Source organism: Dipodomys merriami, unplaced genomic scaffold (genome assembly GCF_024711535.1).
Source record: "Dipodomys merriami isolate MVZ:Mamm:240054 unplaced genomic scaffold, mDipMer1.0.p SCAF_12, whole genome shotgun sequence".
In the NCBI taxonomy this organism is placed as follows: Eukaryota; Metazoa; Chordata; class Mammalia; order Rodentia; family Heteromyidae; genus Dipodomys; species Dipodomys merriami.
The window spans coordinates 5,431,360-5,449,376 of record NW_027202493.1 but is presented as its reverse complement, the minus strand read 5'-3'; the positions used below and the strand labels follow the sequence as shown (position 1 = coordinate 5,449,376).

The following is an 18,017-nucleotide window of genomic DNA, read 5'->3' as shown; positions in this document are numbered from 1 at the left end:
CATACTGTACAGAGGGGCTACAATTACATGGGCAGGATAATGCATACATTTCTTACCAAGCATTGCAGCCTCCTCCTTTGTTTACCCTTCACCTCCCTTCCCAGCCTCCCCCCCCACCCAATTATACCCCCCTCCCCCCCCCCACACCGACACTGTAAAGCTGGTTTTGACATGACATTTTGTACTTCTCATTGTTGCAACAGGTCCACCTGAATCCTTAAACGACTTGTTTGTCCCCATCTCCTCCACATGTTATACTGACATCAAATATAGTGAAAAGAATTTGGTTCTAATTATGGGAAAAACTAAAACTTCAATTTTACTGTATAGGATATACCTACTACTTAGGAAACAAACATTCAGAGTATATGAGGTAATAATGTATTAAATCATGATGATGGTGAAAGCAAATTCCTTTATTAGTTAGTTGCTACTATACACATAGCTGTAAGAAAATATAAATGAATAGGAACTTGGAAACTTGAACCTGAATAATCACTGAGGTTAAAACTTTGGTTTTTGGGAAAAAACAGTTTTCTTTTATTGTGTGGATATGTATACATGATGATTTATTAAAGGTTAAATTCTTTCAGTAGTAGGCTTTATTTAACCCAGTGCAATTATTCATGGATTGTGATGTAGAAAGAACCTATTTGTTAGATAATCCAATAACCTGAGAATAGGTTCAATATTCACTAGTCATCCCTCAAAGTACTCTGGTGATTTTGACTGAAAATTTGTAATATCATAATAGTCTATTAAGAATAATTTTCTTGGGGGCTGGGAAAGTGGCTCAGTGGTAGGGTGCTTGCCTTGCATGCATGAGGCCCTGGGTTCGATTCCTCAGCACCACATAAGCAAAAAGAAAAAAGCCAGAAGTGGCACTGTAGCTCAAGCGGTAGGGTGCTAGCCTTGAGCTGAAGAGCTGAGGGACAGCGCCCAGGCCCAGAGTTCAGGCCTCACAACCGGACCCAAAAAAAAAAAAGAGTCTCATAGGGACTTTTCTCCTGGGCTGGCTTGACTGTGATCTTCATTCAGATCTCAGCTTCTTGAGAAGCTAGGATTATAGGCTTGAGCCACAGTACCCAGCCCTTGATGTGCGTGCGTGTGCGTGCGTGTGCGTGCGTGCGTGCGTGCGTGTGCGTGTGTGTGTGTGTGTGTGTGTGCTGGATTCACACTGCACTTCTCAGATCTCAGCCTCCTGAATAGTTAGGATTATAGCACCAGTGCCTAGCTATAACTAGTCTTTTGTTTGGACATACTGGGGTTTGAATTCAGGGTCTTGAACTTTCTAGGCAAGTGCTCTATCACTGAGCCATGCCTATAGCCATTTTCTACACTGCTTGTTTTGAGAGAGGATCTAATTTGTTTACCCTAGGGCCTGAGAATGGACCATGATGTTATTTTATGCTTCCTGCCATATTTGAGACAATAGGTATATATCACCATGCCCACCTTCTTTCACCAAGATGGAGTTTTACAATTTTGTTTGCCTGCAGTTGGCTTGGAACTGCAAACCTTCCAATCTCAGCCTCCAATTTGCCTTGGGATAACTGGCACATACCACTACACCCAGCTATTGTCTGACAAGTGGTCTTGTGGATTGGTCTCAAACCACAATCCTCCTCATCTCAGCCTCCTGAGTATTTAGGATTATAAGCTTAAGCCAACACGTGCAACTTCTATCTTCTGTAAGTCTTAAGTTTCCATTTTATTTTCCTTATGATCAAGTAGAAGTTCAACAAATGCTGATGTGAATTTAGCAGTTACTTGTAAAAGAAGGAGAATATCTCTTACTTTAGAAAAATGAAGACTAGCCAAGCACCAGTGGCTCATGCCTGTAATCTTAGCTACTTAGGCAGCTGAGATCTGAGGACTTGAGGTTCAAAGCCAGCCCAGGCAGGAAAGTCTGTGAACTTTTATCTCTAATAAACCACTCCGAAAACTGGAAGTGGAGCTGTAGCTCAAGTGGTAGAACACTAGTCTTGAGCTGAAGAGCTGAGGGACAGCACACAGGCCCAGAGATCAAGCCCCACAAACGAAATTAAAAAAAAAGATGAAGACTAAAAACAAAGATTGAGACTTGTAAGTCTGATATAGTCCTCTGCAAAACTTGACTTTAATGTTCCCTAAAAAGTTTCAGGAAGTATTATCTTCTTAGTTTTTATTGGAAGAGAGGAATTACCTTCAGTATAGGTAGTGCTTTGAAGAGTAACCTCATCCAAGCCAATGCATAAATGAGCAGCCTTTTCAGCAGACTGAGTTTATGCCAGTCCTGGGGCTTGAACTCAGGGCCTAGGTACCATCCCTGAGCTTCCTTTTGCTCACACTAGTGTTCTACAACTTGAACCATAGCTTCACTTCCTGACTGAGTTTCTTTCTAGCATTTGGCTCCCTCTAATGGGAAACTAAAGAATCCAAATGCTGTAGTGTAAGCCAGTTTTAGAAACAGGAATTTATAAAATATACAAGCTTTTGAATCATCTAATCACAATTTAATAATGACTTACTCATTCAAAACAGATCCATTATGCTAGACATGTAAGAAATGCATATAAATAAATTTCAAAATGAAGCCAGGAGTTGGTGGTTCATACCTATAATCCTAGCTACTCAGGAAGCTGAGATCTGAGGATCCTGGTTCAAAGCTGGCCTGGGTAGGAGAGTCCGTCAGACTCTCATCTCCAATTAACCACCAGAAAACCTGAGTTAGAGCTGTGGCTCAAAGTGGTAGAGTGTTAGCCTTGAGCAAAAGAACTCAGGAATAGCACCAGGCCCTGAGTTCAAGCCTCATGACTGACCCCCATCCCACCCCACCCTGCAAAAAAATGAAATAACAAAAAATGCAATTGGTAGCTCTTACTATCCAAACAATTAAAATTTCCATAGTTCTTACATACCAAACTGATCAATGCTTCTTAAAAATCCTATAAGTGTCCTTCCATCTCGAAGCAGGACCAAGTGTTTTTCTAGGGAGAAGAAAAAAGATATTTGAAATGAAAGCAGTCATCTTCAGTGAGTTTACAGACTACTAGTGAAAATCATTAGTGACAATTTAAGCTATATCACTTCCTCTTCCATTGCATTAGGATAGAGATGGGGTTGGGGGGTGGGGGGAGGGGAGGAGAGGGGAACAGGGAAGCCTGGGATTTAGATGAGAAGTTTAGAGGTCAAAAGAATCAGAGTAGTGGGGCTGGGAAGGTAGCTCAGTGGCAGAGTGCTTGCCTTGCATGCATGAGGTCCTGGGTTCAATTCCTTAGCACCACATAAGTAGAAAAAGCTGCAAGTGGTGCTATGGCTCAAGTAGTAGAGCACTAGCCTTGAGTTGAAGAGCTGAGGGACAGCGCCCAGGCCCAGAGTTTAGGCCCCACGACTGACAAAAAAAGAATCAGAGTAGTGTTGCCATGACTGGTACCAGAGCCTGATGCCTAACCCTTTAACTCTCTCCCTGTCACATACATCTGTATATTGAGATATTTAGACTAGATGATTTTTATTAATTCTGGAAATATTTTCCCTCAACTTTTTTTTTTTCTAATGAGACATATACTTACAAATCTTTACATATCACTTGTCAGGGCATCCCTGACTCCCGGGGCCCTCTATTTTCATTGTGTGAATTAGCAGGGCTGCAGTTCTGGTCCTTCAGTTTGGGTTGCTAGTTCTCACTTTCACAGGTCTCCATTCTCCTTCCAAGGGACCTTAGGAAAGCCTTTGATGACTGTATTTTGTGCCCCCACAGTCCCAGTTCTGTCTGATCACCCACATTTGTGTGTGTGTGTATGTGCCAGAACTGGGGCACATAGGCAGTATCCCTTAGCTTTTTTTTTTTTTTTTTTTTGTCGGTCGTGGGGCTTGAACTCTGGGCCTGGGCGTTGTCCCTCAGCTCTTCAGCTCAAGGCGAGCACTCTACCACTTGAGCCACAGCGCCACTTCCGGTTTTCTGGTGGTTTATTGGAGATAGGAGTCTCACGGTCTCTCCTGCCCGGGCTGGCTTTGAACCTCGATCCTCAGATCTCAGCCTCCTGAGTAGCTAGGATTACAGGCGTGAGCCACCAGCGCCCGGCTTTCCCTTAGCTTTTTTGATCAATACTGACACTCTGCCACTTGAACCACAGCTTCACCTATGGATCACTCACTTTTTTTTTTTTTTTTTTTTTTTTTTTTTTTTTGTCGGTCGTGGGGCTTGAACTCTGGGCCTGGGCGCTGTCCCTCAGCTCTGCAGCTCAAGGCAAGCGCTCTACCACTTGAGCTACAGCGCCACTTCCGGTTTTCTGGTGGTTTATTGGAGATAGGAGTCTCACGGTCTCTCCTGCCCGGGCTGGCTTTGAACCGCGATCCTCAGATCTCAGCCTCCTGAGTAGCTAGGATTACAGGCGTGAGCCACCAGCGCCCGGCGATCACTCACATTTTAATATGCCTTGCCCCATGCAAGTTTTCCACCCATGTCCTCCAAATCTGCCTGTCTCTGCCACTTAGACCTGGCACCTTCTCATTCCATGAGGAAGTACAGCTCAGTGATAATACCGTTCCACACAGATCTGAATTCAAGTCTTGTAAAATACGGGTAAGAAGGGTAGGGTGCATGGGCTGCTGAAGGATTTGCCATGTATGTCTCTCCCTGCCTGGTCTCTGTTCCATAGTGAATGCTAAGGGAAGTTTTAAATGAAAATAATGCATCCAGCAGCTAGAGGTATAACAGACACAGCCTAAATTTAGCAACCCAAAGGTTCTGGGTTCAATCCATTGTACCAATACAAAAATGAAAACTGCCTCATTTAAGGGGACTTGATAATAACCTGGAGTAAAATTCAATATTTATTGAGAGCTATATACTGTTATGGTGCCTGAAGATCACTAACCCTATGAATTTATATTCACTGTTGGAGGAAAATAAGAAAGCCATGTATGGTAGCTTTCTATTATACTTATCTGTGGTAAGTATAATAGAATAACAGATAGGTAAGAATAGGATAATGACATGAACGGAGAAGTAGAGAACAGTGGTTGGCAAAGAAAAATCTCTCTAAAGAGGTAACTGAAGACACTGAAGGATGACAATAAGCCAGGTATCAGAAAAGCCAGCAAAATTTCAGCTATGCATCAACTACTTTCTCAATGTATAATTGAGGGACAGTGATTCTGCACTGAAGGAATTTATAGTCTTCTATGAGCTGTAATTAAGCACTATAAGCAAACAAATCAAATTTTATGAGCCTTCAGGGGCACATTATATGTGTGGAGGTGGTATTTGAGGTAATAATGATAGGTAATGGGACACGTGAGGAAAATCTGCAAATTAGGTAGGAGGAAAAAAAATTGTCCATATTCAAATGTCTGGCTAAAAGGAAAGGGGAGGGGAGGGAAAGGAGTTAAATTCAGAAAAGTACTGGGGGGAGGGGCAGGCTCAATTTGGATTTAATTTCTAAATTATAAAAGAAATAAGAAAACACAAAGACTGGGCTGGGAAGTTGGCTCAGTGGTAGAGTGCTTGCCTTGCATGCCTGAGGCCCCGGGTTCGATTCCTCAGCACCACATAAGCAAAAAGAAAAAAGCCGGAAGTGGCGCTGTGGCTCAAGTGGTAGAGTGCTAGCCTTGAGCTGAAGAGCTGAGGGACAGTGCCCAGGCCCAGAGTTCAGGCCCCACGACTGAACCCCCCCAAAAAAAGGAAAACACAAAGACTGATCTAGATAAAAGCAAGAAAAATTTAAAGTTCATCTAGTAGGTCTCCTAGAGAGTTAGAGAATGAAGCAGGACAACTGTTTGCCTCAGACCACCTAACTGAGAGAACAGCAAGAAACAAGAAGGTAAACAGCAAGAACCAATGTTAGAACAACCAAGAGAACAGAATTAAGAGCCCAAGTGAAATAATAACACATTTGCTGCAGAGAAGTCATCAGAATGTCTTAGCATTATGATTTAAGAAAGCACCTTTAGTAGTGTGGTGACAGTAAAATTTAGATTGCAGGGTACTAAAAGGCAGTCTGCAATAGATGGTCAGGAGTGGAATCAAAATGGAATGAGAATAAAGCTCTAGTGGTGAGTGCCAACTTTGAGTGAAAAAGCTAAGGGGGCCGGGCGCTGGTGGCTCACGCCTGTAATCCTAGCTACTCAGGAGGCTGAGATCTGAGGATCTTGGTTCAAAGCCAGCCCGGGCAGGAGAGACCGTGAGACTCCTATCTCCAATAAACCACCAGAAAACCGGAAGTGGCGCTGTAGCTCAAGTGGTAGAGCTCTCACCTTGAGCTGCAGAGCTGAGGGACAGTACTCAGGCTCAGAGTTCAAGCCCCACGACCGACCCCCCCCAAAAAAAAGGGGCAGTGCCTAAGATATGAGTTCAAGTTCTAGTAGTGGCACAAATAAAAAAGAAAATAGAGGTGAGACTCAATAATATGCATAAGGGGGGCTGGGATTGTGGCTTAGTGGTAGAGTGCTTGCCTAGCATGCATTAAGTCCTGGGTTTGATTCTTCAGTCCACATAAACAGAAAAAGCCAAAACTGGAGCTGTGGCTCAAGTGGTAGAGTGCTAGCCTTGAGCAAAAGAAGCTCAAGGACAGTGCCCAGGCCCTGAGTTCAAGCTGCAGGACTGCCCTCCCCCCTCAAAAAAATGTGTAAGGGATGGGAGTTCAATGGGGAGAGAATTGAAAAAGTACTTGAGATGACAGACAATATACATGAAGGGAAGGATGCGGAGAAAGGGAACAGAAAACATGACAGAAAAAATTATATGTAAAAAGTTTCCACTTAAGGATAACAAAAGGGAAGAAGACTTCCTCTTTAAGTGAGAAGATGGGTGAAAATACAGAAAGACAGAGGAGGAAAGTGTGTAAGTGTGTAAGGATGGGGGAATGAAGGATGAATAACAAATGGTTTCAAACTTTTCAGTAATGGAGGGGGCTTGGAATTTAAAAGAATTATGGAAATGGGGCACTGGTGGCTCAAGCCTGTAATCCTACTCAGGAGGCTGAGATCTGAGGATAATGGTTCAAAGCCACCTAGTCAGGAAAGTCCTTGAGACTCTTATCTCCAATAAACTACTCAAAAAAATTCAGAAGTGTTGGTGTGGCTCAAGTGGTAGAGTCCTAGCTTTGCACAAAAGGAAGCTCAGGGACAGTGCCAGCCCCAGAGTTCAAGCCCCAGGACTGGCAAAAAAAGAAAAGAATAGAAAAGAAAAAGTATGGGGTAGAGATGTAAGAACAAAATTTATATATATATATATATATATATATATATATATATTATGTATGAATTATATGTAATTATGAATAATTATATACATATATATGTATACATAAAGAGGTGAGGGTATAGGGCATCCTCAAGCTGCCAAAATACAATTATTTCATTACACCTTTACATTTTTTTTTTGTCAGGGACTTGAATTCAGGACCTGGGGGCTGCTCTCGCCCTTGAGCTTTTCCCTCAAGACTAGTGCTCTTACTATTTAAGCCTAAGGTCCACTTCCAGTTTTCTGGTGGTTAACTGGAGATAACTGTCTCACAGACTTTCCTGCCCTGCAGGCTTTGAATTGGATCCTCAGATCTCAGCCTCTTGAGTAGCTAAAATTATAGACATGAGCCACCAGTGCCTAGCCATCTTTACATTTTTTTTGAGTGTGTGTAGGTATGAGGGCTTGAACTCAAGGCCTTGTCCTTTTGCTCAGCTTTCTTGCTCATGCCTGGTGCTCTACCAGTCCAGCATTTTTGCTGGTAATTAGAGATAGCATCTCTTGGACTTTTTGGCCATAATTGGCTTCAAACCATGTCTCTCAGATCTCAACCTTCTAAGTAGCTAGGATTACATGTATGAGCCACTGGTGTCTGGCTTACATATTGTTTTCTATGTGTTGTTATTTGTGTGTGAATGTGTGTGTGTGTATAAACACACACATATATATGAAGATAAAGTCCAATGTATTTGCTCCAATTTCCACTACATTTGCCTTCAATAACAAAACAAGTCATTTAGGTTTAAAAAAAATGTCAGATATCTGGGCTGAGAATGTGGCTTAGTGGTAGGTAGAGTGCTCATGCGTGAAGCCCTAGGTTCGATTCCTCACTACCACATAAACAGAAAAAGCCAGAAGTAGCTCTATGGCTCAAGTGGTAGTGTGCTATCCTGAAGCAAAAGAAGCTCAGGGACAGTGCCAGGCCCTGAACTGAATTCAAGACGGATGTGGAAGTGGAAAGAAGAAAGCAGCAGCTAGGCGCCAGTGGCTCAAGCCTGTAATCCTAGTTACTCAGGAGGCTGAGATATGAAGATTGCAGTTCAAAGTCAGCCTTGGCAGAAATGTCTATGAGACTCTTTTTTTTTTTTTTTGTCAGTCGTGGGGCTTGAACTCTGGGCCTGGGCGCTGTCCCTCAGCTCTTCAGCTCAAGGCGAGCGCTCTACCAGTTGAGCTACAGCGCCACTTCCGGTTTTCTGGTGGTTTATTGGAGATAGGAGTCTCACGGTCTTTCCTGCCCGGGCTGGCTTTGAACCTCGATCCTCAGATCTCAGCCTCCTGAGTAGCTAGGATTACAGGCGTGAGCCGCCAGCCCCCGGCTCTATGAGACTCTTATCTCCAATTAACCACCAGAAAACTGGAAGTGGTGCTATGGCTCAAGTGGTAGAGTTTAAGCCCCAAGACCGACAATAAATAAATAAATAAATAAATAAATAAAAAAGCTGCAAGTGGAGCTGTGGCTCAAGTGGTAGGGCACTAGCCTTGAGCTGAAGAGCTGAGGGACAGCACCCAGGCCCAGAGATCAGGATCCACAACCAAAAACAAAAAAAGGAAGCTAGGTGCAGGTGGCTCACGCTTGTTATCCTAGCTACTCAGGGAGGGTCAGATCTCAGGATAGCGGTTCAAAGCCTGCCAACCCGACCGAGGCAGGAAAGTCTTTGACACTCTTCTTCAATTAACCACCAGAAAACTGGAAGTAGCACTGTGGCTCAAGTGGTGAAGAGCTGAGGTCCGGATTTCAAGCCCCATGATCAACAAAACAAAAAAAAACAAAAACAAATACAGAATACTTCACAATTTTGCGCGTATTCCTTGAGCACAGGCCAAAGCTAATCATCTCTGTATGGCTCCAAATTCGGTGATAAGAACTTAGTGAAAAGAAAGGACAGTAAGTGGTTCCTCTTTTATACAGGATTGAACTCTTCAGAACAGTAAGTAGGAATATGGGAAGTCTTCTTAGTAAAAACAAAAGATTGTGTCAAAGAAAAAACATGTTTGAGGTGAATTAGCTTTCTAGGAAAGTCAGCACCACGTGAGGCAGTGGTTTTTACGACCCACACCTAATAACCTGCAAACTGCCACGGCAGCGTAAGACCTACGTTTACTAATTAAACCTAACCGCTGTTGTCTTATTATTACTTCTCCCTCCCCGCTTGGTGACTCCTGTGAGTATTCTCATCCTTCCACTGCTAACAACCTGGTACTTAGCAATACTGCGGGTGGGAGACGGTGGGCCCGAGTGGGGCAGGGTCATTTTCGCGTTCGGGCCTCGGGTGCGGCTGCGACCCTCGAGGCCAGGAAGGACTCCACGGCTCGTGGCTCCCCAGCCCCGGGGGGGGGCAGGCTCAGGGGCGGGCCAGCGGTGGGTCCCGAGGCTGTGGAGAAGGTCGACGGGGAGCATCGGCACCGAGGTCAGAGCCTACCTACCGCCCGCCCGCAGAGAAGCCACTCATCCCGGAGACCAGCTACTCACTGTCTATGTCCTCGATGAGGCTGGCGGTGCCGGGCATGTAGTTCATTTTGAACTGAGGTAAAGTTGTAACGAACTGCGGCGTGGGCCAGCACCTCTGACAGCTCTTCCCCACCCCCACCCCACGGCAGTGGTCGCCTGCAGGCGACCAAGACGTAAACCGCGCGACCCCGACCCACAAGTTAGCCCCGGCTTTCAGCCGCCGGGGCTGGCCGGAAGCAACTTCCTATTGCCCCCACCCACTTCCGGTACACGTGCCCGGCCTCCGGAAAAGGCGGGACAATCGTGCGGTCCGGTGGCACCGTGTCTCCCCCCCGCCCCCATCCATACGTGGGAAGAGGGACTAAATTGGGTGGCCTGCGGGAAAATGCGTCCTACCGTTTAAGGAGTATAGAGACTCTTCATGCTTTCCTTCTTCCGTGGCCGTCGCTCAACGCTCCACCTTGGCAAACAGAAGGGGCGGGATCTTCCTGGGATTGACTGCTGGCGTCCTACCCCTGCGCAGCTCGTCAGTCCCGCCCTCCAGTTGGCGCCTGCGCAATGGGTCGGCCGTGGGGGGGGCGGGAAGGGCTTCGGGGCAGGAGAGCCCATGTCGGCCCTGAGGCGCTCGGGCTACGGCCCCAGTGACGGTCCTTCCTACGGCCGCTACTACGGGCCTGGGGGAGGAGATATGCCGGTACACCTTCCTCCGCCCTTATATCCACCTCTTCGCCCCGAGCCTCCTCAGCCTCCCATTTCCTGGCGGGTGCGCGGGGGCGGCCCGGCTGAGACCACCTGGCCCGGGGAAGGCGGAGGTGGCGATGGCTACTATCCTTCGGGAGGCGCCTGGCCGGAGCCAAGCCGAGCTGGGGGAAGCCACCAGGTGAGCTGGGCACGGTCTGTCCCCGAGGCTACCGAGGGCCGGTTGTTTATACGTCTAGGGTTTGTAACGCCTCGGGTTTCCTATTTGTTTTCCTTGGGGAGGGGGCCGGAGAGGCGGCGATAGAGGCGGGAGGGGGCTGGGGCAGGTTTGCTGGTATTCCCTTGGTGCCCCACCATTTCGGCTTTGGCTACAACGAGGGTGCCTCTTACTACGAGAAAGGGCGGGGTGGGGGGGGGGGAGAAAGGAAAAAGATCCTGCACTGACTTTTTACCCTTTGCACTGACTTTTTTTTTTTTTAAAGCTTAGCAACAAACTAGTGGTCCCTTTCCCGGAAGCAATGTCTTGTTGGCGTGCCAGAGCCCTCCGCGCGAGCTTTAACAATTTTTCCTGCGTGGCTAGGGTGACTGCAGCCCCAGTCGTCACTTAGCCCCTCCCTCAGGGAAGGAGCTTGACTGAGGGGGAGGGATCTGGGCATTTAGCCCTTTGCTCCCAGAGCCTTGCGGCGGGCGGGGGGCGGGAGGGGGTGAATCACAAATAATGTGGTGCAGCACCTTTACGTGGATTGTTTATTAATCTTCGCGGCCGCGAGGTAGATGTCGTTACGGGCATCCCTACTTGCCAATAAAGAACAAAGGTCAGAGGTTAAATCACTTTGTTTTATATTTGGGCTTGTTTTATTCTCATATGTGCATGGCATATTTCTTAGTCGTAGGTTATTATAGGAAGGTACCCTACCTCCTTCGTTCAGGAAGTAGGACACTGTCATTTGTTGGAAATGTGATAGTGACATTTTTCATACACAGCTGGTAAGGTTATAAAATGATACTGTGTTTTGGAAATTAATTGGGCAGTTCCTCAAAACATTAAGCATCGAATTAGTCCGTGATCCAGCAGGTCCATTCCTGGATCGGGTATATCCCAATAGAACTGCAAACATATGTTCACATGAAAGCTACAACATGCATGTTCATAGCACCATTAATGAGAATAGTCAAAATGTAGAAATGACCTACATATTCATCAACTGATGAGTGGGTTCACAAAATATGATACTTATTTTGGAATATAACAAACATGCAATGGAATATTACTTAGCCATAGAAAGGAGTGAAATACTGATATATGCTACAACATGAGTGAACTTTGAGTGTACCTGATGTACGTTTTATGGTATGCTTATTATATTTTATTTATTTATTTTTTTGGGGGTCCAGTTGTGGGGCCTGAACTCTGGGCATGGGTGCTGTCCCTCAGCTCTTCAGCTCAAGGCTAGCGCTCTACCACTTGAGCCACAGCGCCACTTCTGGCTTTTTTCTTTTTGCTTATGTGGTGCTGAGGAATCAAACCCATGGCCTCAGTCATGCAAGGCAAGCGCTCTACCACTGAGCCAACTTCCCAGCCCCTGCTTATTATATTTTAAACATTATATGAGAACAAGTTGCAGTGAGACATTAACTGCAAAGAATGAGCTGTTTTCTGTACTTCAATTTAGAATAAATAGGCTGTTGGATTTCAATTCCATGGTCTAGTGATGAAATGCTTGGAAGTACCCAAATTAAAAATGAGTTGAAAGGAAAGAGGAGGGGAAATTTCAACTGCTGACTTCTCTTGAATTTTGCTGTATTATCAAAGTGAAAGTGTGTTTTCTGAGATAGAGCTAGGAAGGGATTGGATAGGCTACAACAATGAAGGTTTTTTTGTGTGTGTGTGTTGTGTAGAGTGCTGCGAGGTATGGTTGGTGTATAGGTGTTTACATAGGATGAGTGCTCCTTTCTGGATTAGTTGGAAATAAAACAATTTGTAATGTGTATTATTTGTAAACTGTTTTTAGAGTTTGGACTTTCAGATAATGTAGAAGCTCTAAAAAGTACAGGATGGGGCTGGGTAGGTCGCTCAGTGGTAGAGCACTTGCCTTGCATGCCTGGGGCCCTGGGTTCGATTCCTCAGTACCACATAAGCAAAAAGAAAAAAGCTGGAAGTGGCACTGTGGCTCAAGTGGTAGAGTGCTAGCCTTGAGCTAAAGAGCTGAGGTACAGCGCCCAGGCCCAGAGTTCAGGCCCCACGACTATACCCCCCCAAAAAAAAACAAAGCAAAAAAAAAAGTACAGGATGGCCTTAAAATTAAGTGTTGGATATTCTTACATAGTAATAGAAAATTAATACAGCGCCCAGGCCCAGAGTTCAGGCCCATGACCGGACCCCCCCCCCAAAAAAAAAAATTAGGACTTGAAAATTAATACAAAAGATTCACATGCCAGGTGCTGGTAGCTCACGCCTGTAACCCTAGCTACTCAGGAGGCTGAAATCTGAGGATCATAGTTCAAAGCCATCCCGGGCAAGAAAGTCCGTGAGACTCTGATCTCCAATAAACCCTGAGTTCATTTCCCAGTAACTCTCTCTCTCTCTCTCTCTCTCTCTCTCTCTCTCTCTCTCTCTCTCTCTCTCTCTCTCTCTCTCCTCTCTCTCTCTCTCTCTCTCTCTCTCTCTCTCTCTCTCTCTCTCTCTCTCTCTCTCTCTCTCTCTCTCTCTCTCTCTCTCTCTGCCGCTTCTGGCATTTTCTGTGTATGTGGTACTAAGGAATCGAATCCAGGGCTTCATGCATGGTAGACAAGCATTCTACCACTAAGCCACATTCCCAGCCCTATTTAGATTCTTTTTTTTTTTTTTTGTTGGTCGTGGGGCCTGAACGCTGGGCCTGAGCTCTTCAGCTCAGGGCGAGTGCTCTACCATTGAGCCACAGTGCCACTTCCAGCTTTTTTCTGCTTATGTGGTGCTGAGGAATTGAACCCAGGGCCCCATGCATGCAAGGCAAGCACTCTACCACTGAGCCACCTTCCCAGCCCCCTATTTAGATTCTTTTTTTTTTTTTTTTTTTTGCCAGTCATGGTGCCTGAACTCTGGGCCTGGGCACTGTCCCTCAGCTCTTCAGCTCAAGGCTAGTGTTCTACCACTTGAGCCACAGCACCACTTCCAGCTTTTTCTGCTTATGTGGTGCTGAGGAATCAAACCCAGGGCCTCATGCATGCAAGGCAAGCACTCTACCACTGAGCCACCTTCCCAGCCCCCCTATTTAGATTCTTAAGTCAACATTTCTTTTTTCTTTTTTGGTGCTGATCCTGGGGCTTGAACTCAGAGCTGGGCACTGTTTCTGAGCTTTTTTACTCAAGGCTAGCACTCTACCACTTGAGCCACAGCTCCACTTCTGGCATTTTTGGTAGTTAATTGGAGATAAAAATTCTCACAGACTTTCCTGCCAGGGCTGGCTTCAAACTATGATCCTCAAATCTCAGCCTCCTGAGTAGCTAGGATTACAGGCATGCAGTTAAAATTTTATGAGTTGTTTTTGTTTTTTGTTTTTTTGCAGCTACCCATTTTAGTTTTGAGATGCTTAAATTGTGTAGATTTGAAAGGTATTTTCAAAGTAGAATAATAAGTTGAGGTGGAAGATGTGGAAGGAACATAAGACAGTTCTGAAGTTTCAATATTTCATATGCACAGAAATAAAAAGGAAGAACAGACTTTTATGGGAAAATAGTGGTTTAGTTTGATACCAAAAATCTAACAATTAGTTAAGAGAGGAGCTTGAAGAAGTATTTTCTGGGAACTATTGGGAAGGAGTTGGGATGATGGAGAGGATAAAGGAGGTTGCTATAGGGAATATGATTTTTTTGGGGTGGAGGGTCAGTCATGGGGCCTGAACTCTGGGCCTGGGCGCTGTCCCTCAGTTTTTCAGCTCAAGTCTAACACTCTGCCACTTGAGCCGCAGCGCCACTTCTGGCTTTTTCTGCTTATATGGTACTGAGGAATTGAACCCAGGGCTTCATCCATGCAAGGCAAGCACTCTACCACTGAGCCACCTTCCCAGCCCTGGGGATAAGATTTTTTTAGGATATAGTATAAATGTTAGAAGATATAACAACAAAATTCTCTCCTGTTAATTAACTATATTTTCATTTCTTCTGGAGACCTGTTAGATGTTTACTGGGTGTCAAATTCTGGATGCAATATTGGATTGATTAAGCAGCCAGGAGCCATTGACTCATGCCTGTAATCCTAGCTACTCTGGAGGCTGAGATCTGAGAATCACAGTTCAAAGTTCTAAGCAGGAAAGTCCATCAGATCATTGCTAGTAAACTTTAAAAAAATCCTGAAGTGGAACTGTGGCTGAAGTGGTAGAGTGCCCCCCTTGAGTAAAAGCTCTTGGGCCCTGAGTTTAAGCCCCAGGATGAATACATACACACACAAAACAACCAAAACAAACAATCACAAAAAACTCACATTTTTTTTTTCCTTTTTCTTTTTTGAGATTTTGTGGCAGGGCTGGGAGGGTGGCTCAGTGGTAGAGTGCTTGCCTTGCATGCATGAGGCCCTGGGTTCGATTCCTCAGCACCACATAAGCAGAAAAAGCTGGAAGTGGCGCTGTGGCCCAAGTGGCTAGCCTTGAGTTGAAGACCTGAGGGACAGCACCCAGGACCAGAGTTCAGGCCCATGACCCAACCACCACCCCTCAAAAACAACAACAACAACAAAAAAACCATGGAGATTTTGTGGCAATCAGTTGTCCTAGAACACAGTCAGAAGAGAGATGGGGATTTGAGAATCATCAAGTGTCAGAGTAGGTAATGTTGCTAAGGGAATTCTTTGAAATTCTAGAATGAGGTTGGGAAAAGGGAATCAAAGGTGATAAGAGCAAGTACTTGAATAACAGGAGAAAAAATCAAGTATAGACAGTTATTTGGGAGGGAAGTGATATGAGAACTAAAAAGAGTATGCTAGATTTGGTAATTTAACATATACTGTTAATTTTAGTTATGAGAGTTTAAAATAGTAGAGTATGGGGCTGGGGATGTGGCTTAGTGGTGGAGTGCTTCCCTAGCATGCATGAAGACTTAGGTTCGATTTCTTCAGCACCACATAAACAGAAAAAGTCAGAAGTGGTGCTGTGGCTCAAGTGGTGAGTGCTTGCCTTGAGGAAAGAAAAAAAAGCTCAGGGACAATGCCCAGGCCCTGAGTTCAAGCCACAGGACTGATTAAAAATAAATAAATAAATAAACAAAATAAAGTAATGAATGGGAGGTTTGGATGAGAAGGCAGTTGGTATAAAGTGTTCTTCTAGAAGCTTTTTAGCCAATGAGAAAAACAGTCACTGAGTTCGGATTTAAGGAAGAAATTTAAGGATTAGGTGACTTGAGTGTCTTTATAAACAGAGGAATATGAGTTGTTGTGTCAGGAAGAAAGTGAACAGAAGGATGGAGTATGGTTTAGGGAAAATGAGATTGAATTGAATTAGAGGGGAGGATTGTTGTTGATTTGAGAGTAAGGAAAGTAGGATAGGAATCACTGAGTAATTAAATGTAACCAAGTGCCTGGGGAAAGACAGAAATCGTCGAAAAGCTTGGCTTCGATTGAAAAAAAAAGTGCTGGTGCTCAAGATTGAAGCATAAAGTGAATTATTAGTGATTTTGGAATGGAGTTGTACCACTGGATATACAAATAACTTATAATGTTCTTTTCAAATATTTTTTGTGTAATTTCAGGGTATAAAGGCAAATTTATATAATATCAATACCACTTAGATTTCTCTACTGTTAGATTTATTGGGCTGGTGATATTTCGCAGAGGAATATTGGAAAGTCACTGTGTGTGTGTGTGTGTGTGTGTGTGTGTGTGTGTGTGTGTGTGTGTGTGTGTGTGTGTGTGTGTGTGTGTGTGTGTGTGTGTGTGTGTGTGTGTGTGTGTGTGTGTTTTACCAGGGCTTAAACTCAGGTCTGTACACTTGCAGAGGAATATTGGAAAGTCACTGTGTGTGTGTGTGTGTGTGTGTGTGTGTGTGTGTGTGTGTGTGTGTGTGTGTGTGTGTGTGTGTGTGTGTGTGTGTGTGTGTGTGTGTGTGTGTGTGTGTGTGTGTGTGTGTGTGTGTTTTACCAGGGCTTAAACTCAGGTCTGTACACTTGGCTTGGCTTTTTCATTCATGGCTGGTACTGTGCCCTTGAGCCACATTTTATTTTGCTGGTTAATTGGAGATGTCTCAAGGATTTGTCTGGGCTGGCTTCTAACCTAGATCCTTAGATCTCAGCATCCTGACTTGCTAGGATGATAGATAAGTCATTTTCTGAATTTAACCATACTTGTTTCTCTCTCTCTCTCTCTCTCTCTCTCTCTCTCTCTCTCTCTCTCTCTCTTTCTCTCTCTCTCTCTCTCTCTCTCTCTCTCTCTCTCTCTCTCTCTCTCTCTCTCTCTCTCTCTCTCTCTCTCTCTCTCTCTCTCTTTCCTCTCATGATTCTGGGGTTGGAATTCTGGCCCTCATTCTTGCTAGACAGATGTTCAAACCCCTTAGCCACTCTTCCAGCCCTATTTCTACTGTTAATTTTGAAATAGTCTTGCTTCCTGCCCATGTGCATGACTGAGCCTGATCATCCTGTGTTGTTTCCCCATAGCTAGGATAACAGGTATGTGTCACTATACTAAGCTCTTCATTGAGAAGGGTGTCTCTAGAACTTTTCTGCTTGTGTTTACCTTGAACCAGGATCTGAACAGTCAGCCTCCCGAGTAGCTGTGATTACAGGTGGGAGCCACTGGTGTCTGGCTCCTCCATATATACATTTTTGCTTCTGGATCTTGAACCTGAGACCTTAAGTATGCTAAGCACATGCTTTAGTACTAAGTCCTGCAGCTTTAGTTCGCCACTTCTCCTAACTAGTTCTAAAATAAAATGAAAAAAATTTACTCCAGCCTTCATAGGAGATGTGGTTTTATATCTCAAAAGAATTAATTTTTTTCTCAAACTCTGGAATTTGAACTCAGGATTTTATACTTGCTTGTCTTATTTGTTCATCTGATGTTCTACCATTTGAACACACTTCCAGCCTAGCTTTTTGCTTGTTATTTTTAAGTTATTCTTGGAAATGGAGGCTCCTGGACTTTTCTGCTTGAGCTAGCTTTGAACTGCTGTCTTCTGGATGTCAGCCTCCTGAATAGGATTGCTGATGTGAGTCACTGCCACTTGGCCTAGTTATCCTGCATAATTTTAATCCATTTTTTAAAATACAAAACTTCTCTACCATTTGTGAAAGCTTTTGTTGTTAGCCTTGTTTTAGTTTGTATTTCAGTCAACAAGTAAAAATTTATAAAGAATTGGACACATGATAAAATCGTCAGCTTATAGAATAGAATTTACTTTAACCACTTTCCTGTAAGTAGTAGTGCCAGCTTAGGAAGGCAGTGAACCACAGTTTTCATTGTTACTGAAGGTATTTTTAGGTTTGTCCTGTTTTGTCTAAAAGGGTGGGAGATGGGGGCGGGGAGACAAAGACCATCCTTTTTAAATTAACCTAGAAATTTTTATTATTGTTTAGAGTATATTTTTTATTTTTCTATTCTGTTTTATTATTTTTTTGTCGATTGTGGGGCCTGAACTCTGGGCCTAGGCACTGCCCCTGAGCTCTTCAGCACAAGGCTAG

General features: G+C 44.4%; 2 protein-coding genes across 4 annotated transcripts in view; one reads left to right on the top strand and one right to left on the bottom strand.

Moving 5' to 3' along the window:
• The window catches only part of Lsm1 (LSM1 homolog, mRNA degradation associated), a 36,370-nt gene extending 26,470 nt beyond the window's left edge, over positions 1-9,900 (bottom strand). For both annotated transcript variants that reach the window (XM_070016175.1, XM_070016176.1), the window contains exons 1-2: positions 9,699-9,900; positions 2,901-2,969 (exon numbers count right to left, since the gene is read on the bottom strand). In XM_070016175.1, coding sequence (XP_069872276.1) covers positions 2,901-2,969; positions 9,699-9,744 — 115 coding nt within the window. In that variant the 5' untranslated portion in view covers positions 9,745-9,900. The remainder of the gene's footprint in view (positions 1-2,900; positions 2,970-9,698) is intronic.
• A 341-nt stretch (positions 9,901-10,241) lies between these two features.
• The window catches only part of Bag4 (BAG cochaperone 4), a 31,491-nt gene continuing 23,715 nt past the window's right edge, over positions 10,242-18,017 (top strand). For both annotated transcript variants that reach the window (XM_070016174.1, XM_070016173.1), the window contains exon 1: positions 10,242-10,557. In XM_070016174.1, the coding sequence (XP_069872275.1) occupies positions 10,285-10,557 (273 nt within the window). In that variant the 5' untranslated portion in view covers positions 10,242-10,284. The remainder of the gene's footprint in view (positions 10,558-18,017) is intronic.